Here is a 26,956-nt window from a genome sequence, read left to right as displayed (position 1 = left end):
TCAAGGGGCAGGAGCACCAGTCAGAAGCTTAGTGTCTCATTTCTCTCACCAGCTTTGGTCATTCTATACTTTTATTTATAATGGATAAAAATTCACATATATAGGCAGATCGCATTGATTATGTCAAAGCAAAGGTTAGAGTTTGAGCCTCTGGCTGGAACTGTTAATGAGCTGGAGGGAGATTGCAAAATAAAACCAGAGTTTTTATGTATGGTTTTAATGTATTCTTTTACTCTGAAAGGGAAGTAATAGTGATTCAGGGATAGTAGTAAGCGATGTCATTTCTCAGTGTCATTGCTACAAGCTCGTTGGGGTTGGACTTCTGCAGGTTTGCATAGTGCGCCCACCTGCTAACTAGTACCTCAGAAATAAAAGCCTTAGTTAAGTCATTAAAGTGATTGTAGCCTTAATAATACTGAGAAAAATTGCTTCCTTTGTCCAAATCCACTCCCCAGGAAGAAGGGGTGGGAAGAGGGGAGGGCTTCCTCAGCCTGGCTGCTGCTTTTGCACTCTGGATTATTATTACACATGCATTTCCAGTGTTGTTGTCATGCCTCCATCATCCATATGCATATCCATTTATTTTGAAATATAGATATGCCTGAAACTGTGTTGAATACAGCTGAGATGTGCAAATTTTCATCTTCACACTTGGAGGTTGCTTTTTAATGGAGTGGCCGTATATGTACAAGAAGGATATAAACTATGCTAAGACAATCTGGGTAATGTTTGGGGAAAGGTTGGTGAAATATTAGGATGGTAGGTGATAATGAAGTGGCATTTTGCACTCAGTGAAGCATTGTGAATACTTTTTTGATGTTGCTATAAATATGTACAAATAGAAAAACACTGTAAATAAAAAATGACCTTTTACTGGAGAATATATTTAAAATGGTTTGGCCCCATTAATATTTTTCCCTATCCTGATGGAAAGGTATAATGTAAGCATTCTTAAGTGTAGGAATGATTTTTTTTTTTTAAGGCAGTAAAATCTGGGTCTATGGAGAACTAGTTGCACCCTGTTCAAATAAACTGTTGTCTGAGACTAAGGATGAATAGGTTTATTAATGTCTCAGATTTCCTCCAAATGTCATGATGATTGGAGTTGTAGAACTCTGTATGAATTGTCAAAATTGTGTAAATGCTCACTTTCCATTTTAAACGTTTTGTCTAGTTCGTATGGTGGTTCAGAAATGCTTGGAGACAATGATAGTGTAAATTTGTTCAAGACCCTGAGTGTTTACTTCTGATTTTCAGGGGTTGATTTGAGTGTTGAATGCTTGGGAGTGTGTTAATACTTATTCTAGGTTAGAGGTAAAAAAAAAAAAAAGGACTTTGTTCCATGTGGAAAGATGCTTTTCCTATTCTTCATGCTCTTCCTATTCCGATTTATACAACACTTTAACTGGTAGATAGATATCTGATAACTGTTTGATTAAGGAATTTTTTTTTATTTTTAGAATTGTAGGAGCTGGAAGTGATCCAAAAAATTTCTGGTCCGCTGCCTACACTCCTATCTGTTCCATTACTTTTAACCCCCATTGAACTGAACTTGGAAACTTCAGACTATAGCATGTTACAAGCCAGGAACAAAAGTGAATAAGGTGGTTCTGTCCATGCGAGAGGTTGATGCCCAGTTGTAGGAATAGTTTAATAAAGTGGCCAAGAACTTCTGGCCAAGGGAAAGAAGCTGATCCGAGGGTAAACATATTCCTTCCTAGGATGCTGGCAGTGAATCAAGACCCTTTTTCAGAGTGTTCTCAAAAGAAAACACTTCTAACCCACTATTTTATTCAAAGTATTTGTATACCGCTCCACATCCAAAGACCTCAGAACAGTGAACAGCAGACAGGGGAAAGAATAAAAACACTATATTAAATTTTAATATATTTTTTTTAAGTTCTGATAAAACCAAATTTAATAAACCATGGCGGTCTAGAGTGCTGGACTGGGAGTCGGGAGATCCGGGTTCTAGTCCCCACTCGGCCATGGAAGCTCACTGGGTGACTTTGGGCCAGTCACACACTCTCAGCCCAGCCTACCTCACAGGGTTGTTGTTGTGAGGATAAAATGGAGGAGGAGGAGGAGGATTATGTATGCCACCTTGAGTTCCTTGGAGGAAAAAAGGCGGGATATAAATGTAATAAATAAAATAATAATAAATAAGCGATGAAAGCAACACAACATTGGCGTCTGCCTGACCTCCACAGGCAGGGAATTCCTTAGGTTGCGGGCTACCACACTGAAGGCTCTTTTCCCGGTGGACTTCAGTTGGGCCATGGGTCCATGTGGAACCACCAGGAACATGCCCTCTGATGACCTCAGGGACCAGGCAAGTTGGTAAGGGAGATGCCGCTCTCTCAGGTGTCCTGGTCTCAAGTTGTTTAGGGCTTTGTACACTGGTACTAAAATCTTAAACCTGGCCCCACTAACACATGTTCACTCTACTCACTTGTCTCGTCTCTCCCATTGATTTTATTCTTATTTAGCAGATTTAGAAATCAAGGCACCTTACAGAAAATAAAAGGTTCAAAATTTAAAAGCTTATCAAAAAAATTTTAAATACAGCAGCCTAAAACAATATATCTAGCAAGCCCAAATAAATATATGCTCTATAAAAGTTACATCCATTTAAAACTGGGTCAGGAAGGCTTATGTATTAACTTATTATAGAAGACAATGTGTATTACCTGTCATAGACAAATGGAACCTTCGGGGTCAGAGGTGGCATTCATCCGAATGCCCGTTGCAGCTGGGGCTGAACAGCAAGAGAGGGCTAATGTCCTTATGTCTTGTTTATGTGTTTCCTGGAAGCATCTGGCTGAATACTCTTGGGAACAGGATGCTGGACTAGATGACCCCTTCACCTGATCCAGCAGGGCTCTTATCAGCCAAGCAATGGTGGTGATGTGCAGGCCGGCTACGCCTAGATTGTACGCTTAAAACCTATGCAAATCAGATCCATGGGGCACATCATCCTCTTCTGTGAACATGCATTTTGTATGTTTATATCTCGTTGCTGGGTGTAATCCAAAGTGGAATGAATGTAGGGGACATGTGCTAATTGTCAATATAAAGTTAGTTATATGAATACCTGCTCCAAGGATTGACCTAGCAGGTAAATTTAAGTAGGGCTGAAAGAGTGAGGTGCAGGAGGACAGCAGCCACTCACCTGCCCTTTATCCACATACCTTCCTCTAGAAAAACATGTTCCTAATTTCAGTAAAAGGGACGGTATCATGAGAAAAGTTATTTTACATAGTACCTGTGAGTGAAATAGGTTGGTAAGTATAATTTAGTGACTGCTTTAAGTGTCTCTTGGAAGAACTACTTCCTTTTGCTTTTTGGAATTCAAAGAGAACTTGCAAAACAGGAAATGAGTGAAACATGCAAGTATAAGTACACTTTAGATTAGGACATACTAGCTTCTGGCTCACTTTGAATAGTTTTAACAGTCACAGGAAAGACCCAAAGATGTATTTGTCCTAAACTACTAGATGTCATCTGTCCATTCAAATGAATTCATAACTGAATGCAACATGGGGTCTGTTTATTTTCCTGGAGATATAATACAGAATTGCATTCTTGTTATTTTCAAGTTGAGAATGATCTAAGTTTATCAATACCCGCATACATAGAAAAACATTAGAAACATTTGACCTTTTGAGTAAAGTGGCGGGACTGTCAGTCACAGGAGTGATAAACTGTTGATTTGCTGGTAACAAAGCCAACATTTGATCTCCCCTAGGAATGCAAAGGAAAATGAATGGAGGCAAAAAAGGTGATGCTTTAGAGCAGTTCCATTTCCTCTTAAATGGATTCAGGACCATTGGAGAAATGTGGCCTTTGGCTGTGCTTAAATTATGTCAGGATCACACACCCCTGGAACCTATTGTAAAGGTGGCAGAGGGATGAGTCTTCACTGTGTAAAATCTAACGGTCTAAGGCCCACCTCAATCTTGGTTTTTTGCAGCTTTCATCCCATTTATCACCAGTAGGCTGGAGCAAACTGGAGTCTAGCCAAACTGGATGGTTTAAGTGGTATGATCAGCCCATTGTGGCATCTGCAGTCATTTTTGTAGAACTTCAAAAACCTTTAAAAACTGACCAGAAAATGAAGGTATACACAGCATGGGAAGGTCTGGCTCTATCATACCACCTTCAACTGAAAATACTGGCTATCTCTATCCTTAATGTATGCTTCTTTGTCCTCTCAAGGCTAGTGGCCTCCCAGTGCCACTGGAAGTATATTTGAGTGTGTGCATATGCCAACTTCATATACTTAGTGAAGAAAAACACAAATGGGATAACAACACCACTTCGCCAAATCCCCAACTTTTGGGGGTACCTTGCATACAGTTATGTTGGTGTGCACACAATAACATGCAATGAAAACAAATTTTATTCTTGTGTGAATTGTAAGCTATAGTAACACAGACACTGTGGAATGAGGAAAATGAATTTAATATTTGATTGTAGAAAGGCCCTCAAATAACTTGCAAGGCATTAGCTTCACTGCCAGCTTCCCTAGTGCACTGTGAATGATGACAGGATGAAGCAATGGGTTAAAAAAAATGCTGACCCGTTCTGCACTAAACAGATTGGAAGAGTGAGGGTAGAGAGAATATAGGAGTCAAATTCTTTTTAACAGTGAGGTGGAATCTCATAGCTTGTTCTTGAGACAGTGTTGGAGAGCATCTTCCAGGGCATTGAGGATTCTGTCAACATTGAATTTACTGGAGTTGTAGCCCATCAGTCCTATTCTAAGAACCTGATGAGAAAAAATAAAATACACTAGTAAGTGGCCAGCCCTTATTTGTAGTTATTACTGGGAATGACCATATTTACCTATAACCGTCCTACATTCTGTAATCATTTAGATACTGAACTCAATTGCTTTCTCACTTGGACTAAATAAGATCACTAGGTGATTCATCCCTCTTTGGACTCCTCTGCTTCAGAATGTAGGTTGGGGATTGCATGTCTGGTTGTTCCTCTTCACACAGAAAATGTACATACCAGGGAGAAGGCTATGTTCAAACTAGCATGGCTTTTCATGAGCATGGAGTTTTGAAGAGGTTAATTTAGAGCCTTCATCCTATCATCAGTTTTAATTTAATTCCTTGATTTGTTTAGTTTGGCATTAATAGCCAAGTCTTTGGAGTAATGCCAGATTTACAAAGCTCTGCTCTTGCTGTGTTAGAAACCAGGCAGTCATACCTACAAAAACAAAACTATCTTGGTATGTGTTGTTTCTTGCCATGAGCTTGTGTTTACCTTTCCTGCTGAAGCACCCAGGCCTCCTGAAATCTCAATCCCATGATTTTTCATAATATATGCAGTGATTTCCTTCCAGTCATATCCCTTGGGTACAACGACAGTGTTGACTGTTGGAAGCCTTGCATCCTAAAAAATGAAGAGATTGGGTCAGAACAACCCAAGCAGTTTCTGGATTTGAATAAATTCTTGGTGCTCTCCAGGATTTGTAGGAAGTTGCTGTATTTGGATTAAAGATCACCCCTCCCCATGTTTTTCCCCTCCTTGCTTGTAGGGGAACCCCTCACGTTGGAATCACTTTGACTAAGCTGCAGTAGAACCTGCTGAGCAATTATCTGGGTTTTTTTCCAACTTGATTCTGTGTAATGATAGAGCTAGAATGGTTCTTGAGAGTTCAAAGTTGATTCCAAAGACATTTTGCATCCCATCCTGTACACATATATTTGTCTTGCAGTTGCTTCTGGTCAAACAGGTTTTGAAATAATACAAAACCTATTTACTAAACCTAAAAGTGGGATGAGTGTTCATACCACAAGGAATACCCCTCTTTCAAACTACCTTCAACTCTGGAAAGTGTTGTCTATCTCCAGCTTAGGTTTGCAGACCAATGTTGGCAGGAACCAAGTGTCTCCGGTCTGGCTCTAGTTCTGATTCCTCCTTTACTTCCTCTTTATAGGAATTGCCTTCAATTTATATATCTGGCTCATTATATTGGTGGTTAGTTTGGCCCATATTCTACACCCATCATTGTAGTTTCAGTCATACCGGTTCCTTCACAAAGAGTTGAAGGCCCAACTTCTGCAGCCCTGCACACAGATACAAGCTGTTCTCCTTGTGAAGCTTCCAGGAGTTCTCTAGCCCCTGTGTAGAAAATAAATACATTTTCCTATGAAGAGAAAAAATGTCCTTTCAACTGCAGGCCTATTATATGTTGCTAGCATGCACTAATTTATTCAGTGGATGAACACTTTCATCTTTAGGAATGCCGGGTTTGTGATTGAAATGGATATTAGCTTTACCAGCTCTCTGATAATTTGATAGCCAACAATGGTCTGAAATTAGCATGATACTCTTCAGTTTCATAGCATCTACATTACAAAAAGTAATACATTCATGGCATCTTCCTTACCAGTCTCAGAAAACACAAGAACTCACCTCAAAAGTGAAAAAAGGAAAGGAAAGTTTCCTCCTGTGCAAGCACCGGGTCATTATTGACCCCTAGAGGGACGCCGCTTGCGCTGGTGTTTTCATGGCAGACTATAGTAGGGTGGTTTGCCATTGCCTTCCCCAGTCGTGACTACCTTTCCCCCAGCAAGCTGGGCCTTCATTTTACCGAACTAGGCATCAACTTCCAACATTCCTCATTCTGCTTCCAGTTAAGAAAAGACCATATTTCTCTATTAGCTCCTTCTGTAAGCACTAAGCTGCTTCAAGTGTTTGTTATACAGCAACTTTTTACACCAGTGTTTCTTCCAATAATGCATGAAGGGCTGCATTCCTAAACATGTTGAGGGCATATGCTGGGAAGACCTCATTGACCATGCTGGACCAGTATGTGTCCCCAATGCATTTAGAAACACATCAACCCATTATTCATCATGATTACTGCAGGCAACATGGATGCAATTATAGTTTGTGTAGCTATGGCAAACGTGATGGCCGAAGCAGCTCTAAAATGTCTAGTTAAGCACCAGAAACAGCCTGATCTCAGTATCTTTTCCTTCATTTTCCACACCCCACCCCTTCTTCAAGCTGCAGGACTTACAGTCTGCTGCAGTGACTGACCTTTTCTGCAAGGATTGCCAAGGCTTCTCGCAGGCAGAAAAACGTGTTGATAGGCGCAGTATGATGATACCTGTAAAAAACATGCATGCAATACATATGAGATGCTCCGTTTGCATAGAGCAAATAATTAGAAACCATTATCTACCATCCTACCTAACAAGCTTCCAAGGCAAGATAGTGGGACAAGAAGTGAGGAAGCGTTGCACTATTCTCTATTCAAGGCTAAAAAGCCATATCAAATTGTGTGTTGCCCGCTCTTCTTTTGTACTCAGTTGCATAATGCACACACAGACTTTTGTCTTTTAATGCAAAGCAGCCTCAGGGATTGCACTTGAGCGGGAAGAGTAGCAGATGGGAGCAGCCGCTGAACTCTTCCTCCTCCTCCTGACATGTCCATTCAATGTCTCTCTGCTCCCATCTCCTTTGACATACATTTGATGGAAAGAGATGGTGCCATATCTTGCAGTCTGAGTCACAGTTGGAGGAATGGCAGTGCAGCTGTACAGGTCCCATGCCCACTCCACTTCTGGGGAACCAGGAAGCCACTTTCCAGATGGGAAGGAAGAAAAGCTATATGAGAGGCCAGTGTGGTGCAGTGGTTAGAGTGTTGGACTGGGACTCGGGAGACCCGGGTTCTAGTCCCCACTTGGCCATGAAGCTCACTGGGTGACATTGGGCCAGGCACTGACTCTCAGCCTAACCTACCTCACAGGGTGGTTATGGGGATACAATGGAGAGGAGGATTATGTGAGCTACCTTGGGTTCCTTGCAGGAGCAAAAAGGGTGGGATGTAAATGTAATGAATGAATAAATGGTAAGCTCTCACTTTCTTGGGTTATCATCACAGCCCCAGTATGTAGTCAGCTCTTCCATGTCCAGATAGAAGGAGATCGGTTTTGTCTTCCTAGTGGAAATCTTCTTCCTGACAAAATGAAAAGGCAAAGATTGGGCACTTCAGGAAATCTGTCTGTAAACCACAGGTGTTCTGTGTAATCTGCCCCTAGTGTATGTTCTAAGCCTCACACTTGAATATCAGTAAAGAAAGGGGTCACTTATGGGGGTGTAGCAGTGGTTTGGTGCCCAGATCCTATGAGGACTGAATCTGAATAGGAAATGTGTTGAGAATATTAAGAAGCAATTGGGGTATTGGCAAGAAATTACCCTGCTATATGGCAGCTGTTCCCACACATTTTCACAGTGACAGACTCCTCAGGAGGGTTGCTAATAATGGAAACAAAGGCTGCCAGAATATTTTGATGGGTGGGCCATGGTGATCTCTGCGTGTGTGGTAATGGAGAGTGTCTTTTATTTGAATGCTTTGTGGTCCTTCAGAACTCCAACACTGCCCTTTCCATTTATCTTCTGTAGCATAGTATTGTCCAGAAGAAGCAGTTCCACAAACTAAAACAGGAAGTCACAGGACTCCCTGCCAGCTAGTAATAAAAAGGGTTCCTTAGATTCAGTCAGGTAACAGAAGCTCATGGCAATTCCCTCAGGATTTCCAAAGCCGATGCTGAGTGCCATTTAGAAGCAAGTAGGAAGGTGCTGATCTTTCTAATAGGAGGTACTTGATTCTGAAGTTTGCAAGAAGGTGTGGATGCTGACCTCTTTGAGATGTAGGTGTTCTCCTAGTTCAGTGGGTTGGATGCAAAGAACAATGAGTGCAAAATACCAGAAACACTTTCATAAGAGCTTGTGTGAGAGTTAAGGGAGGTACTAAAGAAGCATTCATGCTTGCACATGAGCTTAGATAAGCTGTTGCAGAAGCCAGACTATCTTTGGATTTAATCGCATTTTTCTAGCACAATGCTCTACTGCAGGGGTCCCCAACCTTTTTGGACTAATGGGCACATTTTGGAAAAGTGCTGTGGGCACCACCACAAAATGGCTGCCATGGAGGACGTAGCTACTCCCATAATGGCTGCTGTGGGGCCTGGCTAGTCAAAAGAGGTAGTGGGCAGTGGGGGGCGGGGAGAGAAAAAGCAAGGCTAGGAGAGGAAAGAAACAGTGGGATAAAGAGGTATGTGGAGGGAGAGAAATGGGCTTTCTTCACACGGAGCTTTTATCCTGCATTTGAGATTGCTCCTTCACAGAAGATTGCGGGCTCTTTACATGATGCCATGAACCTCCAAGGCATCTCCTGCACTAAAAGCCCAACCTACCTCACAGGGTGGTTGTTGGGATAAAATAGAGGAGGATTATGTACACCGCCTTGGATTCCTTAAGGAGGAAAAAAGGCTGGATATAAACGTAATAAATAATAATAAATGCCCTTTGTTCTGTTTTTAAATAGATCACAGATAATGAGCTATCAAATTACCCCGTTGTGTTCCGCTTCAGTTTCCTCTGTGAAAAAAGTAAAAGCGGCAAGAAGAGGAGCGAGGTCAATGAAAGATAATGGAAGACTCAGATACGGGGAGAAGGAGGGGGAAAGGGGTGGGGGGAAAGGAAGTGGGTGAAAAGGAGTCATGATCCTGTATTTAAAATGGAAGCAGAAAGCTCCATTTTAAATACAGGATTTTAGGCTGGTGTAGAGATGCCATGGTGAGGCTAGAGACTGGGAGTGGAGAGAAGCAGGAAGATAAAAGGGTGAATGAAAGAGAGAGAGAGCGGAAGAGAGAGAGAGAGCAAGGCTGGGGGCTAGGAAGGGAGAGAAAGCTGAAGGTGAGGGACAGGGAAGGGAGAGAAATAGCAAGGAAAGGAGTTGAGCAGAGAGAAATAGTGAGGCTAGAGTCTGGGAGTGGAGAGAGAGAGAAAGCAAAGGGGAAAGGTCTTTGTGGATGGAAGAAGATTGGGTGGGGCCAGGAAGCAACTTGTGGGTCAGCAGCAGGTTTGGGAACTGGAAGGAAAATCTGGTGCCCTGACGTTTTTCAAATTCTTTATTAAAAACAAATTTTTGAAGGGGGCAGGGAGTGGTGAACCTGCGGGCACCATTGGAAGTCACCATGGGTGTCACCTTGGGGATCCCCTGCTCTAGTGCAGCCTTCTCCAGCCTGGTGCCCTCCAGATGTGTTGGCCTGCAGCTCTAATAATTCCCAGCCAACATTCTGCACATAATAGTACACCTTTGGCTCCAACCCAATGTCTTTAGGAGAAAACTGAGCCTCCCATTGTTTACCTCAGTGGCTATTTTCTCCCAGAAAGCATGGTATACTTAGCATAAGAACATAAGAAGAGCCATGCTGGATCAGACCAAGGGTCCATCTAGTCCAGCATTCTGTTCACAAAGCGGCCAACCAGCAACACATGGGACAGTTTGATCAGGAGTCCTTGGTGAGGGACTTTGTCAAAAGCCTTTTGGAAATCCAAGTAAATATCTAGTGGATCACCCCTGTCTACATGTTTACTGACACTCTCAAAGAACTCTGAAAGGTTACCTTTGCAGAAACCATGTTGATTATTTTTCAGCATTTTCTCATTTTGGTTATTTTATCTTTAATAATGCTTTTAACCAATTTACCTGGAACAGATGTTAAGCTAACTGGCCTGTAATTTCCTCAATCCCCCCCGGATCCCTTTTTAAAAACTGGTTTTGCATTGGCTGTTTTCCAGTCCTCTGCTACAGAGGTTGATTTTAGGGACACGTTGCATATTTTTATTCTTGTTCATTTTCAACAGATGCTGAAAATGTCATATCTCACAGGCAAATCTATTCTTACCTGGCTCTCTTGCTGAAAGAGATAGGAGAAGCACCAGGTGGTGCACTTAAGACTTTCTGGGAACCGGAGTACAGAATGTCAATTCCTGTGTGTTCAGTAAGAGAAAAACATGTTAAGAATTCCTTCACTTTAACAGCGGTTACACAGGAAAGAAGCTTACCATGGAGGAGTAACCTGGGCCTCGTTTTCTGTCATCTGTCTAGTTCTGCACTATGGCTGTCTCCTAATCACCCTTGTTTTCTGCCAAATAAATGTGTAAAGGTGGCTTTTTTCAGAAATTATTGAGAAATGAGGATGTTTTGGAGGAGTCTTACTGGCTACGAAGGTGGTGCCGGCAAGAGAGATTCTGGGACCATGGGCTATACTTCCTGGAAGATGGGCTGTTGGCAAGGGATGGGTTGCACCTCACAAAGGCTGGGAAGAATGTGTTTGGCCACAGCATGAAGAACTTCAGCAGGAGGGCTTTAAATTGAATCCTACAGGGGAGGGAGATGTAAAGTTGGGGGTAACAATGGACGAAGGCTCATGCACCGCAATGGAGAGAGCAGCTCTAATAGTGCCCAATAATAGTCTTCAGTCACATGTAGGAAGAAAGCCAGACTATGAAGCACATGGCCTTCGATGTCTATATACTAATGCCCAGAGTATGGGAAACAAACAGAATGAACTTGAACTCTTAATACAGGAGAGAAATTATGACTTGATAGGTGTAAGAGACTTGGTGGGATGACTGAGACTTGGTGGGATGACTCTCATGACTGGAATATAGCATTTGAAGGATATAACTTGTTCAAAAAGAACAGGAGGAACAGAAAGGGAGATGAGGTTGCACTGTATGTGAAAAATACATATCTCTGCACAGAAATACAGGAGGATGAGCTTGGTAGCCCCATTGAGAGCATCTGGGTTAAAATAAATGGAGCAAAGAATAAAAGGAACCCGGTGGTCGGAGTCTACTACTGGCCACCCAATCGAGGAGAAGATGAGGATGAAACTTTTGAAAAGCAAATAGCCAATGTTTCAAGGAAGCTTGATGTAGTAGTAATGGGGGACTTCAATTTCCCCGATATTTGTTGGGAGACAAATTCTGCAAAACATGGCCCCTCCAGGAAATTCCTGACTTGTGTGTCGGATAACTTCCTCCAACAGAAAGTAGAGGAGGGAACTAGAGGATTGGCTATCTTTGACTTGATCCTAACCAACAGAGATGACTTAGTGGATAAAGTAGCAGTTACAGGAACTCTGGGGGAAAGCAACCATGTTATACTTGAGTTCTTGGTTCTAAGGGAAGCAAAAGCCAAGTGTAGTCAAATGCGTACCCTGAATTTTAGGAAAGCTGATTTTAATAAACTCAGAACAATGATCAGGAAGGTCCCATGGCAAGCGACTCTAATGAGAAAAGGAGTCCAAGATGGGTGGGAGCTTTTAAAAAGGGAAATTCTCAAGGCACAATTACAAACAATTCCAACAAGAAGAAAAAGTGGAAGACAACAGAAGAAGCCAATGTGTCTTCACAAAAAGCTTAGAGATGACCTGAAAACAAAAAAGGATACATATAGGAAGTGGAAAGAAGGCCAAGCTACAAAGGAAGAGTACAGGAAGGTAGCACAGAATTGCAGGGATGGCGTCAGGAAGGCTAAAGCTGAGAACAAGCTGAGGTTAGTGAGGGACGCTTAAAGCAACAAAAAGGCTTTCTTCAGCTACATGCATAGTGAAAGAAAGAGGAAAGAAATGGTGGTTCAGCTATTAAATAAGGATGGCAAAACGATAACAGATGACAAAGAAAAGGCAGAGGTGCTCAATTCCTACTTTGGCTCAGTCTTCTCCCAAAAGAGGGTCTATGACCCCCCCTGGCAAAGGCGAAGTACAGGCAGAAGGGGCAGGATTGCAGCTTGAGATCAGTAGGCATATGGTCAAGGAACACCTAATGATTATGAATGAGTTCAAATCTCCAGGGCCAGATGAACTGCATCCTGGGGTAATAAAGGAACTGGCAGAAGAACTCTCAGAACCACTGTCTATTCTTGTTGAGAAATCATGGAGGACGGGTGAAGTGCCAGATGACTGGAGGAGGGCTAATGTTGTTCCTATCTTCAAAAAGCATAAAAAGGAGGAATCTGGGAACTACAGACCAGTCAGTCTGACATCCAACCCTGGGAAAATTCTGGAGGAGATTATAAAGCAATCCATCTGTAAGCACCTTGAAAACAATGCAGTGATTACTCAAAGCCAACATGGATTTGTCAAGAACAAATCCTGCCAGACAAATCTGATCTTTTTTGATCAAGTAACCTCCCTTGTGGACCGTGGGAATGCTGTAGACAATATACCTTGACTTCAGCAAAGCTTTTGACAAAGCGCCCCATGATATCCTGATGAGTGAACTAGCTCAAAGTGGGCTAGATGAAACAACGCTCCGGTGGATCCACAGCTGGCTACAGAATCAGACTCAAAGAGTGCTTATCAATGGGATCTTCTCAAACTGGGGAGAGGTAATGAGCAGGGTACTTGCTGAGCTCAGTCCTGAGCCCAGTGCATTCGGCCCCCCGAAATCCATCGCGGAATGAAGCCCCCACCCCCCCAACCCACGAAAGGTGTGCAGGACAAAGTCCCCACCACCCCCACCCCACGAAAGGCGTACAAAACGGAGCACTTACCTGCTCCCGTCCGCGCTGCTTTGCGAATGGCAGCCGTCCTGCGGAGCTTCCTCCTCTTCATAGCTGTGATAGGCTACATAAATACTTACCTAGCCTATCACGGCTAACGCAGGGACGCCATTTGCATCCCTGTGGAGGCTGTGATAGGCTATGTAAGTATTTATGTAGCCTATCACAGCAGGGGGGGGAACCCAGTGTATGCAAATGGCAGTGGCTACCACCATTTGCATACGCTGGGTTTCCCCCCTCCTGCCGTGATAGGCTATGTAAGTATTTATGTAGCCTATCACAGCAGGGGGGGGAAAAACCCAGCATATGCAAATGGCGGCGGCTACCGCCATTTGCGTACTCTGGGGTTTTTCCCCCTGCCGTGATAGGCTATGTAAATATTTACGTAGTCTATCATGGCTCAATACAGGGACGCAAATGGCGGCAGCTACGACAGCTGCCATTTGTGTCCCTGCAGGGCTGCCCAGCGGCCGGATGTCCGGCTGCGGGCGGCTGGAGCTGGCTGGCGGCTCCGCAGCTTGGCCGTGGAGCGGAGCCGGCCAGGCAGGATTCTGGGGGGAGGGACGGAGCTCCTACCCCCCACCGCGGATTGCCCAGCGCGGAGCCAGGTTGGTGTTTCATACATTCCTAGTTCTGGGCACCACATTTTAAGAAGGATGCAGACAAACTGGAGAGGGTTCAGAGGAGGGCAACAAAGTTGATTAGGGAACTGGAAACAAAGCCCTATGAAGAGAGACTGAAAGAACTGGGCATGTTTAGCCTTGAGAAGAGAAGACTGAGGAGAGAGATGATAGCGCTCTTCAAGTACTTGAAAGGTTGTCACAGAGAGGAAGGCCAGGATCTCTTCTCGATCACCCCAGTATGCAGGACACAGAATAGTGGGCTCAAGTTAGAGGAAGCCAGATTCCGGCTGAACGTCAGGAAAAACCTCCTGACTGTTAGAGCAATACGACAATGGAACCAATGACCTAGGGAGGTGGTGGGCTCTCCCACACTGGAGGCATTCAAGACGAGGCTGGACAACCATCTGTCAGGGATGCTCTGACTTGGATTCCTGCACTGAGCAGGGGGTTGGACTCGATGGCCTTGTAGGCCCCTTCCAACCCTACTATTCTATGATGCTATGATTCTGTTCTATGATTCTATGAGTCAGAATTTCACAATTTTTTTTAAGGCAGATTTGTGGGGTGTATCTCCGCTGCACGCTTAAACTGCTTTAGTGGTCATTCTCCTTTCCAGGGAATGCTGGATTCTAACAGCATTTAAAAAACTGCAATTGCCATGATTCTTTGGGAAAAGCCATGTCAGTTAAAGTGGTATCAAATCAACATACGTTTGCTAAATATAGTGTATGGGAATCCTGTGGCCTAGAAACATCTGTTTCATCCATTCCTAGTGTAAGAACCATCTCATAGACCCAGGAGATGCCGGGGCATGTGTCAGATTTGCCTACCAGCCCTTTATGGGCCATGACATAGGAAACCGGTATCTCTTGTTAAAAAAGATTGCATTCTCCTCCTACTGTGCAGTTAGAGAAGCCCATGCTCAAGGTAAGCTCTCAGCAAACCCACATCTATTTTTTAACATGAGCCTTCATCAGGAATGGTTAGTCAAGCAACTCTGGTTAAGAACCTCACAGTTAGTATCCATTCCTGCATAAATTCCATTTTGTGTAGAACCTCACAATAGAAATGGTGACAGATGTCCAGGTTACTGTAACAGATTGCAACATTTTGCTCACCTTGCTGGTCCATGAGAATTGGAGTGCCACCTAGTGATGCCACAGCATCCACCAGTAGTAAGCAATTATACCTTTAAAAAAAAGGAAGGAAGAAAGAGTAGAGACTTGCGATGCAATCCTATACTATACTTGGAGTAATCACAGGGTTGTGCTGTTAGGCTCAAATTACATATTATGTGGTGTTCCTTGTTTCTTCCCCCTGGGTTTTTCTTTATAATGCAAAGCAGCCTATGCATAATTATGATAGAGGGATGGTGAACTCTCTCCAGGAACTTTTTTGACTCAAAATCACCTTCCCCAAACTGCTTTTTCAGCCATGGAGCTAAGCATACAAGGTCCCCATAGTATTCTTTCCTGGAGGTGAAAAAGCAACATGGAAGATATCTGGAGCTGGAAAAGCTGAGGGAGGGTGATTTGGCAATGAAAAATAATTAGAATTTGCTTTGCTCAGTCTTGTAGCTTACTTGGCCACTTTGGGTTTAAAAACAATTCAAAGGCAAAATAAACGTGGGATTCCAGGTAACATGTAGAATGAGCCTTAAGGAGATAAAATTGTTGTTGCTTCCTTGTATCTTTTCATTCTGAAGTTTGTTTCATCTGTCACTTTGTTTTCCCAGACTGTATTTCTCAGCAAGTCTAAGGCCCTCTATGATGCTCTACTACAATTATGTTTTGCAAAGCCATTGGCCTGAATGAAACACATGTCAATGAGGTAGTATTATTAACAAGGTTCACCCTTCATGGAGTGGGTCGTATTTAACTGCAGCATAGCATATTCTTTTAGTAAATGATGCTCAGGTCATTGTCTTTTGCTCCCATGCCAAAGTTGTCATTGGGTTCTCCCTGGCATTCTGGGTTCAGTTTCTTTGCTTCTGCGTTGTTTTCAAAAAAAGAAAATCCACCTGAACGAGCTTTGTCAAAAGGGGTGCGTGTTGTGGACCTGTAGCATCTCCAATAAATGAGCATCATATCAGTCAGCTCAGATCATCATATCAGTCAGCCTCACTGCCTTATCTCTGAGGCAAATGGTGTTTGGCCTCTGTGGCCCCACTGACCTGTGGCAGAGGTCTCCAAGGCCATCCAGGGGCTGAGCCACTCCAGTAGATGATTCTCCATGTGTGATGAAAAATAAGAAGGGGGCATGCTCCGCCAAACTCTACAAAGCAACAGGGGAAAAGAGAATCATACAAAACAAATGAGACAATGGCAACACATTCCTAGTAGGTCGGACACCAAATTCCGAGGATTGGGATGTCCCAACTATTTCCATGAAGAAGACAGAAAATTAAATCTGTTCAGTAAACCTACTGTATTTCTACTTACAACATGCTTTACCCACACAACTCACCCTCTCTATTTCTTCTAGAGTAAAGTACTCTCCAGGGGCCTTTACCAGCTGATGTACTTCAGCTCCTATAAGGTAATAAATGACAAATCATGTTGTTTGAACTTCAGTAGAATTGAAGTGAAGAGTCAAGAAGAAACTGCTCTTAAGGCTGCAGGAAAGCATTAACACTTATTCCAGTGTGCAATAAACACACCAGCCATCAAGCCCTTTTACAGGCAAGAGTCATGGGTTTCACAGTATACCACAAACTTTGGATGAATCCCTTCATCTCACTGGGTGTCAGTTTCCTATGAATTGAAATAGGAGGGACACTGAGCAGCTCTTAGGGGTTTTTCAGTTGCATAGGTTGGATTTTGATGATTGGAAAAAGGAAGCACATCCACCTCTACTGTAACAGCGAGTTAGCATTAGACATGTATGCATGATTGTGGATAATAAAGACTGAATGTGTCTTGGTGCGCCCTGAAAAGTCTTTGGAAAATGGTTTGAACCAGGACAAATTACAGTCCAGTTACAAGTTGAAGACTAGATTGCTGGTTCAATGCCCTGAAACCGTCAGCTCACTAAACACAAATTGTGTGGCTCAGCTTTTAAGTGCTGAGGTTAGGGGTGGAGTAGCATTCCTGCTGGAGTAATGGGATAGCCACTTCTCATTTAGTGGCAGATCACAACCAGTGATGTTAGAGAGCTACTGGCTCCTCTGTTTAAAATGAGTCATATATTAACTTGAGTACATAGCAGCAGCCTGTCAAAGTCCAGTCAGGGTTCATGGGAAACTCCAGAGTATTGTAAAATTAAACATGAGACAAGAAAGAAGCATTTAGTTATTAAAACATCTCCTGTTATTTACTAAAATAAAGGAACATTAGATCTGAAGGCAGGAATAAGAACATAGGAAGCTGCCTTATACAGAGTCAGATTATTGGGCTAACTTGGGCTAGATCTACACTACTGCTGTATTGAAGTGCACTGAAAACTGTTGGGGCACATCACACATTCAATATTCCACTTTTGTAGTGTTATTTCCTGCTTTTTATTCCACATTATCCAAAAATACCGCAACAGAGGTCATTGTGTGTCCTACGAGGTATAAATGCGTAAATCTGGCCTAGCTCAGTATTTCTACTTTGACTGGCAGTAGCTCTTCAGAGTTGCAACGGTCTTTCCCAGCCCTACTTGGAGATACTGGGAATCGAACCTAAAACCTTCTGCATGCAAAGCATGTGCTCCACCACTGAGCTAAACTCTTTCCTTAAGCAGCAGCAGCAGCAGCAGCAGGCATGGCAATTTCAGAGGCATGGTGATGTTAGGCTATTGCAACAAAAGCCATGAATCTTGCAGCACATTAAAAGTAACAGATTTATTGTGGTCCACTTTATCAGATGCCAGAACTGTTAGTCTCAGTTGTGTATTTACACACACACACACACACACACACACGAGAGAGAGAGAGAGCGAGCGAGCGAGCGCAGGGTGGGGGGACGCAATTGCACTGATGTTTGTTTGTTTTAAGTGAAAAGGTACGAGGGGCCTGATCCAGACCGAGCGGGAGGTAGGGGCAATTTACACTTCCTCCCAGCTATGGTCGCAATCAAAATTGTGGGGCCCATGCCCCGTTCACTCGAATGGAAGCTGTTCTAATACAAATAGGAGGCACAGCACACACACCCCGCATTGGATTGGGACCATAGCAAAGGGAAGAAGCCTTTCCCACCTCCCACACACCAAAGTCTTGATCTGAATTGGGCCCTGCTGTGTCTGCATTGTATTTTTAATTACATGAATGGCATCTCATCACTTTGACCCTTCATCCACTGAGACCAAATGTATAAAAGATAAGAACAACTTCCAGGGTGGAATTTACCTGTGTTAGTATGTTACAGGAAAACAACAAATTAGTATTATCCCCAAATACTGTTGTTGTGAACTAGTCCCTGTACTTATCTGTTATGCATTTGATGAAGTAAGCTTGTCCCATGAAAAAGTGTGTCACAATAAAATATCATTAGTCTTTAAGGTCCCACAAGATGCTCTGCTGTTCATATTGCAACATATGGATAATCACGTGGAATTTGTTCTTGTATACATTTGGTTTGGCCCCTGCAGGCCTACCGCTACTTATGTTTCATGGGGTTTGGTGAACTCATGTATACACACACCAGCTATGACACTTAGGTCCCAATCATATGCATGTTTAAAGAAAAAAAAGTCCTACAGCTCCTGCTGGCTGGGGCATTATAGGAGTTGTAGGACTTTTTTCTGTCTAAACATGCATAGGATTGCACCCTTAGTGTATATGACAAAGTAGACTGTAGTCTAGTCTTCCCCAACCTGGTGCCCTCCAGACTTGTTTGGCTACAGCTCCTATCATTCCCAGCCAGCCATACTGGCTGGGGATTATGGGAGTTGTAATACAATGAACAAGTTGGGGGAGGCTGATCTAGTCCATGAATGTTTATGCTGCAAAATATTTGTTAGTCTTTAAGATGCCACAGGACTCTTCATTATTTTTTTGGCTTATCTATGCATTTGACCCACATCCAAGCCAGCACTTAGAGATGCATTACTTCCCACCTGAACATGGAGTGAACTTGATTAAATGTGCTTCCCCCAGTGCAAAGGAAGATAATCAGCTGCTCTGTTGATCAGAAGTAAGTTCCATTTCTAATTAGAGGAGGGTCACGATTTAATTAGGAAGTCATCTAGCTTGGTACAAACCATTTGTTTCTTACATTAAGGGCTTTTCTACACGGGCATTTATCATGCACTCATCATTCCCTACTCATGGTTGTTTACAGGTTCGTTAGACAATGACATGACCCTCCAGTTTTGTTTCTGTATCTAAAGGGCACTTTGGGCTGGGTTTTTGTTTTGTTTTTTAAATAGCAGGGAAAATGCAGCATTTAATTGCTAAAGCAAAATAAACTTTTTCCCCTTGTGTATATGTGTTATTTTGCTAGACCACAGTGCCACCTAAAGGTTATGTAGCAGAAAAGCAGGAAAGGAAACACTCTTTGTGTAGTGCTCGGATCTCAATTCTGCAACGAAACTGAAAATAGATACAGCGAACTAATAGTGGATAAACAGTGGATTAACAGCCTCATGTAGAAAAGCTCTAACACTACACAACACTGGTGGGGAGATGCTGCTGCGCTAGAGCAGTTGGCAGTTTATATGGAGCTGCAACTTGCTTTCCTGTATGCATGATAGGACTCTAAAACATATACATTGACTGCACGATCCTATACATGTCTAGTCAGATCTCCCATTCAGTTCAGTGGGGCCCATTTCCAGGTAAATGGGTATAGGATGGCAGTCTAGGGGCAGTATTCTATACTGCAGCTGTGCTCCTGCTGTTTCTGTTGTGCCAGCAGGACCCACCACTAGTGCAACAGGAACTTAGTGTTTTCTCAAACAACCCCAGAAACTATCAGAAATGCTCATTTCCAGAATGGGACAGGTCAGCAGAGCTCCCTTCTGGCGGCTCTGCTGATACCCCATTCTGAAAATGAGCGTTTTGACTCATTTCCATTTGCTTAAGGATCTGCTAGATTCCTGTTGTGCGAGTGGTGGATTCCACTAGTGTTTGGGCAGCACTGGATGCTGCTCTAGGTCAGTGCAGTTGCCGCACTGTAAATGGCAGCACAGTTTAGGTCCCAATAATGATGGATGGCATTGTTCTATAGAAAAAGTGGGAGAATTTGATAGCTTCTTTGCTGAGCAATCTTGACGGTTAAACATAGGGCAAAAGGATCCAAAGTCCGTACCAAGCCTCTCGGCAATGTCTGTTGCTCGTTCGCCCCAAAATCCATTCACAGCTACCAGCACTTTGTCTCCCTGCTCCACCACGTTCAGTAAGGCTGCTTCCATGGCACAGTGGCCGGTACCACTGACAGCCAGCGTGAGAGGGTTCTGTGTCTGGAACGCATACTGGATTCCCAGCTTGATCTCATCCATTATCTGAGGGCAATAGAGGGGATGACAGTCAGGGTTAAAAGCAGCTTTCCCAAGTTGGGTGTGAGTGTACTTATTTGCGGTGTGAGTGTACTTATTTGCATCTATGAAATCCTCAAAGTGACGTTCATAGGAGAAAGAGATAATGGTGTGGCACCTAATAAAAGTTGTGTATATACACTCATTTAGACAAAGACAGCAGTCAGAAGAGGCTGAACCAAATCCAAAACACTGTTCTGAGATTTTGTTACAGTGTTTGTTTCTTAGTTCAGCCTCTACAGTGTCCCAACTAGATATGAGGTCCTGCTCTTGATTCTACATTTCCCTACATCACAGAATATGATGGTTGCTTTCATTGTATTACATGTAGCAGCAGCCATGTTCTTCCATGAGATGAAATTTAGAATTCTAACACCCCACCCAAGCTGTGGAACAGAATAAGCAGGTTGCCTGATACAGCAGATTTCAAATTATAAGTAGGGGGGGGGGGCTTATTCTGCAAAACTCTGTGTGCAAATGTATCCCCATGGGGCCTCAAGATACAGGTCAACATAGAGCTTGCATGTTCCCAGCCTCCAGCATACCCTTGCCTGCTATTAAACCTGGGATCACCCCCTTAAACAAAAAATTCCTCCCCAGGTAACAGAGCCAAAACGTTTTCTTCATTGACATACAGAGGAATGAAAATAACCAAAACTCAACAGCATTGGGTTGTATACATTTAAGGAGGGGTTTCCCCCCCAAAAAAAGATTCACAAATGCTTAATGGATCAAGATCAGAGGAAAGCCTGAAGCTCATGTGGGTGCAGTAGAATCAAACTCCTTAAAAATTAGTGAAAATAGGAAGTGGCCCCATCTAAGAGGAAGATATTCCAGATGTTGAATTCATCTAATTGATTTCTGGTTTAAGCAATAAATACTGTAAATAAATAATTATGATTGTGGAATCTAAATTGTATTTCTTAGCCAGCAGGATTAGTTTGAAATTACTTTTTAAATAAGGAAATTAAAAAAATAAAACGAATGTACCAATGAGAAATTATGCAGCCTGTCAGCATGATGCCTCAAGACTGGGAAAGCAGTAAGTGGAAGCAGGAATCATTGGTTACACGCCTCCGTTGAGATTGTAGTCCTTACCTGGATCATTTCTTTGTGCATATGTCCTATGAGCTGTCGACTCCCTGCAGACAAGATCCGGGGAGGGGAATTGGAGGGCCCAGGGCCCAGCAGAAGCCTGTCTGGGATGGACAGTGGCTGTAGTAGGGGTGCAGGAGGCGGCACCCATTGTTTTTGAGAAGACATGGTGCGGCGCTGAGCTAAAATCAGAGGCAGCCGAACTCCAGCCCAGCCTGCTGCCCGGAGCACTAGGAACACACTGCCCATCACTGACCTTAAATAGAGGGATTGTTAGGGGCAAGGAAAACAAACAGATCTTAGATAAGATAAATGCTGGAGTACCTCCCTCGTTTCCCTCCTCTTCTGAAAAATCTTCCAATGACTCAAAGGCTGTTGAGCCCGTTTTGTTCTGTCACTGGTCTTCAGGCTCCTGTTAAGATGAGTTCAACTCAGAAAGTGCAACACACTACTTCCAAGCTGTGTACTCCTGTTCTCTCCCAGAGAGCTCTGCTTTCTCAAGCCTTTGGCCCTCCTTGCCTGAGAATTCTGCACCTGTTAGGAGCTGAAAAGTTAAATGTCATGCAAACAAAGTTCTGCTGGTGGCACTTTTTCCTTGTTCTTTGGACAATACACAGAAGAACCCCATGTTTCTCTAACCTCCGTAAAAGTTGCTTCCCTCACAATCAAGGAGAAAAAGAACTATTGGACCATTCTGATGGAGTTTGGTTATGCCCTGAATCACTGAACCATGCAAGCTGTATTTTTCATTGTAATTGTCAGCACTGGTCTGTTAAGTGATTATCTGTTAATAGTTTGCCAGGAGCAGCAAATTCTAGATGAATATAGGGGTTAACAAATAACTGTGCCGGTTAGCTTTCCCCTGCCTCAGCAGGGCCAGCCCAACTGCCCAAGACATTTTTCTGCCTGAGGTGGAGCAGCAAATTGCCCCTTCAAGTCAAGGTGCAGAAGTACCCAGGATTAGGGAGTGATCCTATGGCCACTAGACACTGTCTAGAGGGCCATAGGATATGCTCATTTCCAGGAACCAACCTCGGAGCCCGTACTCTGAGGTTGGTTCCTTGAAAACTGATCTCCCCCCTCATCCACACTGCCTCGGAGGCAGCACGGAGAAGCCCCATCCTCTGCGCTCAGAAGAGGAGTGCAGAGCGACTGAAAAGGGGTGTTCTGGGGGGTGTTCCAGGGCAGGGGGAGAGGAGCTGCACGCATGACTCATCCTTTCAGGACACCCAAAAGCAGCTGCCTGACGTGACCACCGCACTCTGCCTAATGGTAGGGCTGGTCTTGCTTACCTGTTGCTTACTGTTACTCTAGAGCTTGAGGAAACCCCATGCCACCCCAAAGAAAGTAGGGTGGGCTTTGTGTTATTTCAAGTTCCTTTTAAGGCTCTCCTACACCCATTCTTATCTCCATTCTTATGGCCCACCATTGTTTTTAAATTGTGTCTGCTATTTGTTGACAATTGAATGTTAAGGGCAAACGACTCATGACCTTAACTGCATAGTTCTGCATTTGAGTGTATGGGGGGGGGGCTAGCGTAAGAAGGGGGGAAGGGGGCTCTAACCCTTTACCGCCTGCTGTGGTCCCAGTCTGAATCAGGGCTCCTACACCTGCTATTTGCATTTTGAAGAAAGCAAATGGGACCTGTAACAAAATGGAAGAGAGAGAAAGGGAATTCGAAAGAAAATTAATTCTTTTCTGCTCGATGCACTTCAGATTAAAGAGGATGCCCACTACAACACTAGTCAATATTGTAAACAAATTCCAGAGGGGATGTAAAAGGTTATGTACTGAATCTACACGGAATATGACTCTGAGAGGAGCCCAGAGACCACATTGCTCAGCTAATACAAGCTTCTGCTACAGGGTTCTCTAGATGGAAACCATACCTAACCAAGGTACACAGAGTTTTAAAATATTCCAGATAATGTGCTTCAACAACTTCCCTCAGAAAATTGTCTCCTTGGTCAATTGTTCTTAGAGTTTCCAGATATCCAACTGAAATCAGCATCGCTATACCCAGAACCCATTGTTCTTCTCTCAGTGCTCTTGGTAAACTGAACACTTTTCTTTCTTCTGGCATCCCTTTAGATATTTGAGAACTGATACTGTCAGGGTGGACACTGAGCCCATAGAATCCCAGAGTAGTTCTGATTCTGAGGAAGAGCAGTTGCTCCTGGGAGAGGAGTGCGCTCCTCTTTCCCAGGGCCAACAGCTGACGGAGATTCCTCCCACCAGCATTCCTAGCTTAGATAGCAGTCCAGGGAGTGACAGAGCGTGGATAGCAGACTTGGTGGACGCGTGACACCGACACAGAGAGCGGCGCCAAATGGAGGGCGCAGAAAGGAGGCGTAGTGCCCGGTTGGCGTGCAAACAACGGCTGCGCCCAGAGGATCCAAGAGAAAAGGGGAGGGACTCTCCCTAGTCCTGAAGTTCAGGGGTCCGCCAGTAATTCCCTTTCAAACGGGGACCAACTGTTCCAACTTAGGGCATAGGTACTGTGCTGCTCAGATCTAGTTGCAATCGGTATAGTTGTTAAGTTGTAAAAGAAGAATAAAGCTTTGAAAGGAATTCCTTTGTCTGTGTCTGGACTTGGCTACTGGATTAGACTGAGAGAGGCCTCCAAGGAGCCCTTGACAGATACTATACACTTTTTCATTCCTCTTTCCTCTGAACTAAATACACCCTGCTTCATTCTTTCTTCAGAGTTCTATGGCATATTCCAAATACTTACTCATCTTAGTTGTTACCTTCTAAATTGTCCCAAGTTTAAAATAACATGTTGAAACTTGCTCAAAACACAGAATTTTCATTGAAAACTAGACCATGTAGAATACTATTTGTTCTCCTTGTAGACAGCTGAAGAGGCTTTCTACAGGGTTTTCCAGGAGCTTATACCTTGCCCCTATTTGGGGGCAAACCTGTTCATTTAGAGGCTGGGATCAGCAACATGGAGGAATTGTAGAAAGCTGATGGCATCTTATTCCCCCTGCTCTCTAAGCAATGCCTCTTCAGTCACCATTTTCTACCACAGCAGCCCATTCAGCACATGGGTATGTCAGTGGTGTGTGTGTGAGTGAGTAAGTGTGACAGACAGACAGACAGATGGATAGACAGACGCAGATCATGTGAGGAAGTGTGTGACTAGGAAAAGTATATGTGAGAGTGAATGAAGTATGAGTACAGTGAAGGCCTTCAATGACAGAAAAGATGTCCATTGATTTTTGTAAGTCTCGACTGGTAGTAGTATGTTTAATAGTTATTTAGGGGCTAAAGGTACGGTACATTTCCACCATCCAGTCTCCCCGCCAAGCAATACATGCTCACCTGGTCTGGCCAGTCTTGCTTATAATGGCTGTTCCCCCCTGCCCTCCCACTGTCAAAATCCTCATCCTCTTGGGGTGGCTGACTTGGGCCTTGATTCATTGACCACTCCTTGCAGAAATTATGATCAGGAGTTGCCCACAATTCAGCAGTGCATGGGAAATCTCTAGGGACTTAGCAGGAGAATTACGCTTTGAATTTTCATGAAGTGGGGTATTTTTTACTGGGTTTAGGTCCTTATACTTACCTGGTAGGGGCAATGAGTGGGTAGCACTGAAAGCCCAGCATTTTGAAACACCCCAAGTGTGCTGATACCCTGTTATTTCCGCAAATGTGGGATCCCTGATTGCATTACATCTGGTCATGGGGGTTAGGTTTGTATGGGGGCTGCAGATGAGTGCATACAATTGCCAAAATAATTACCACGCAGACATAACTTAAGAGCAACTGGTGCACAGAGCTGTGCTGCTGCTGAACATAAAATGCAAGTGACCAGCTAGTTGTAAGGCTGACAGCAGCAAAAGACAAATAATAGGTTGTAAGCAAAAATCCACTAGGGATCCCTGCAGCTTAATGTGTGGACAGATGCCAGCTTCACCAATTAATTTTCCCTGGGGTGAGTGTACAACTTACACAAAAATGTAAGTTGTACATGTTGCACAAGACCTCAGTTTAGACAAGTTTTCAGCTAACAAAAGGCAGCAGCCCACTGTAAACATGTCTTTATCTTGCTTTGCTCAAGGTCTTGGAATGAAAAAATGGTTTTCAAAGCATCCATTTAATCCACAAAGAGGCTGAACACTGAGTTGTGCAGTGCTACAACATCTCTCTCTACGTAAGTGCTTACCAGATCACAATATATATATGTTAAAATTAGCTGTGTTTGTGTAATGATGAGGCTATATTACAGCTATGATTGCTTACAGAGCCCTTTACTAACTGACAGCCAGGAGCACAGGGACCTTGGGTATGCCCACGTCCCCCTCCACACTTTTGCCCTACACGTGAGCAGCCAAACACTTCCACAGGGTGATGGGGGAGATCACATCGTGGCTCTCTTGCATCATGTGTAGTTTGCCCTTAAGAAAAACCTTGTTTTGAGTTCTACCATGCTTAACATAGTAATTATAATACACTCCAGGAGCTAACCGAAGATTTTAAAGAGCCACCCTAAGTGGTTGATTGACAAGCAAGCTTCATCCATGCATCACAAAAGTTTCCTATAGAACTGAATGGGTCAGGACATGGGGGAACAAAAATGTGCATTAAAGACTGGTACAGAGAAAGCCAGATTCAGATGTAGTTTAAGTAATAACATGCTAGTGGTTATCTCAGCAATCATCTGGTCCCAACAATGTGTTTCCTGGGATAATGGGGAATGTGAGGACATACTTATAGGCTAGGACTGGTAAATGGCAAGGGGGTGCTTAACCTCCTTTACCTACCAATTTTCCCCTGCATATGCTCTCCCAAGGCTGTTTTCCCCCCAAATAGGCTCACTTAGAATTTTGGAGCCTAAATTGTTGTTGTTTTTTTAAGCTACCCTTCCACTCACCAATTCTCCCTTGCAAGTCTCCCCAACTCCTGCAATAGTGTTATGAAAAAATTACAAGGCTGAGAAAGCTGAGTTTCCTCTGCAACATCTAGTTTAGTCCTAAGCAATGTGGTGCCTCACTGAGGGCGTCTCTACACCTCCAGTTTATTGCACGTTCAGCCCACTCACTGAATTGTATGGGTCCATTACTTGATGTCGTCATCATCCAGTCATTATCCCACCATTTCCACCCTCCTATCCCGTGTTTTCCTCAAATGGAAAACGTGTGGTATTTTTCCAAATATGCACAAATGGAGTGCCATGACCACCTCGTGTATTTCTCCTCTAGCGTGAATGCACTGCTGTGTGTTGGCGGCTATGGGCGCTTGTTTTGGGTTGTTGGGGGTGCGGTCATGATGACAAAGGTGGGGACGACAGGTTGTGGGACGTGTCACCTCCCCATGCCTGTACCACTTTGGGTCCTTGCCATTTTCGGCCTGCAGCATTCTGAACAAGGCAGCAGGTCGGCAGAGC

General features: G+C 43.7%; 1 protein-coding gene across 1 annotated transcript; it reads right to left on the bottom strand.

Moving 5' to 3' along the window:
• Nucleotides 1-1,458: 1,458 nt before the first annotated feature.
• On the bottom strand, nt 1,459-21,813 carry AGXT (alanine--glyoxylate aminotransferase). The gene is made up of 11 exons (XM_084846846.1): nt 21,568-21,813; nt 20,244-20,436; nt 16,477-16,541; nt 16,184-16,284; nt 15,129-15,199; nt 10,722-10,806; nt 7,889-7,984; nt 7,063-7,132; nt 6,043-6,138; nt 5,278-5,406; nt 1,459-4,771 (listed from the first exon to the last, which is right to left on the bottom strand). Exons 1-11 carry the CDS (start codon nt 21,811-21,813, stop codon nt 4,664-4,666), a joined length of 1,260 nt encoding a protein of 419 aa, XP_084702972.1. The 3' UTR covers nt 1,459-4,663.
• Between the last annotated feature and the right edge of the window lie 5,143 nt (nt 21,814-26,956).

This window comes from Heloderma suspectum, chromosome 3 (genome assembly GCF_057233095.1).
Source record: "Heloderma suspectum isolate Gila_16-S chromosome 3, 16-S_ref, whole genome shotgun sequence".
NCBI classification, from domain to species: domain Eukaryota; kingdom Metazoa; phylum Chordata; class Lepidosauria; order Squamata; family Helodermatidae; genus Heloderma; species Heloderma suspectum.
The sequence above is the reverse complement of the archived record's forward strand: the minus strand, read 5'-3'. Positions and strand labels throughout refer to the sequence as shown.

Bases quoted from the DNA above. Each gene is read 5' to 3' on its own strand.
- AGXT (XM_084846846.1), bottom strand. From the start codon at position 21,813: ATGGGCAGTGTGTTCCTAGTGCTCCGGGCAGCAGGCTGGGCTGGAGTT. The intron at 20,437-21,567 runs GTAAGGACTACA...TATTGCCCTCAG, and splicing joins TGCACAAAGAAATGATCCAG to ATAATGGATGAGATCAAGCT. The intron at 10,807-15,128 runs GTGAGCAAAATG...CTGAACACACAG, and splicing joins AATTCTCATGGACCAGCAAG to GAATTGACATTCTGTACTCC.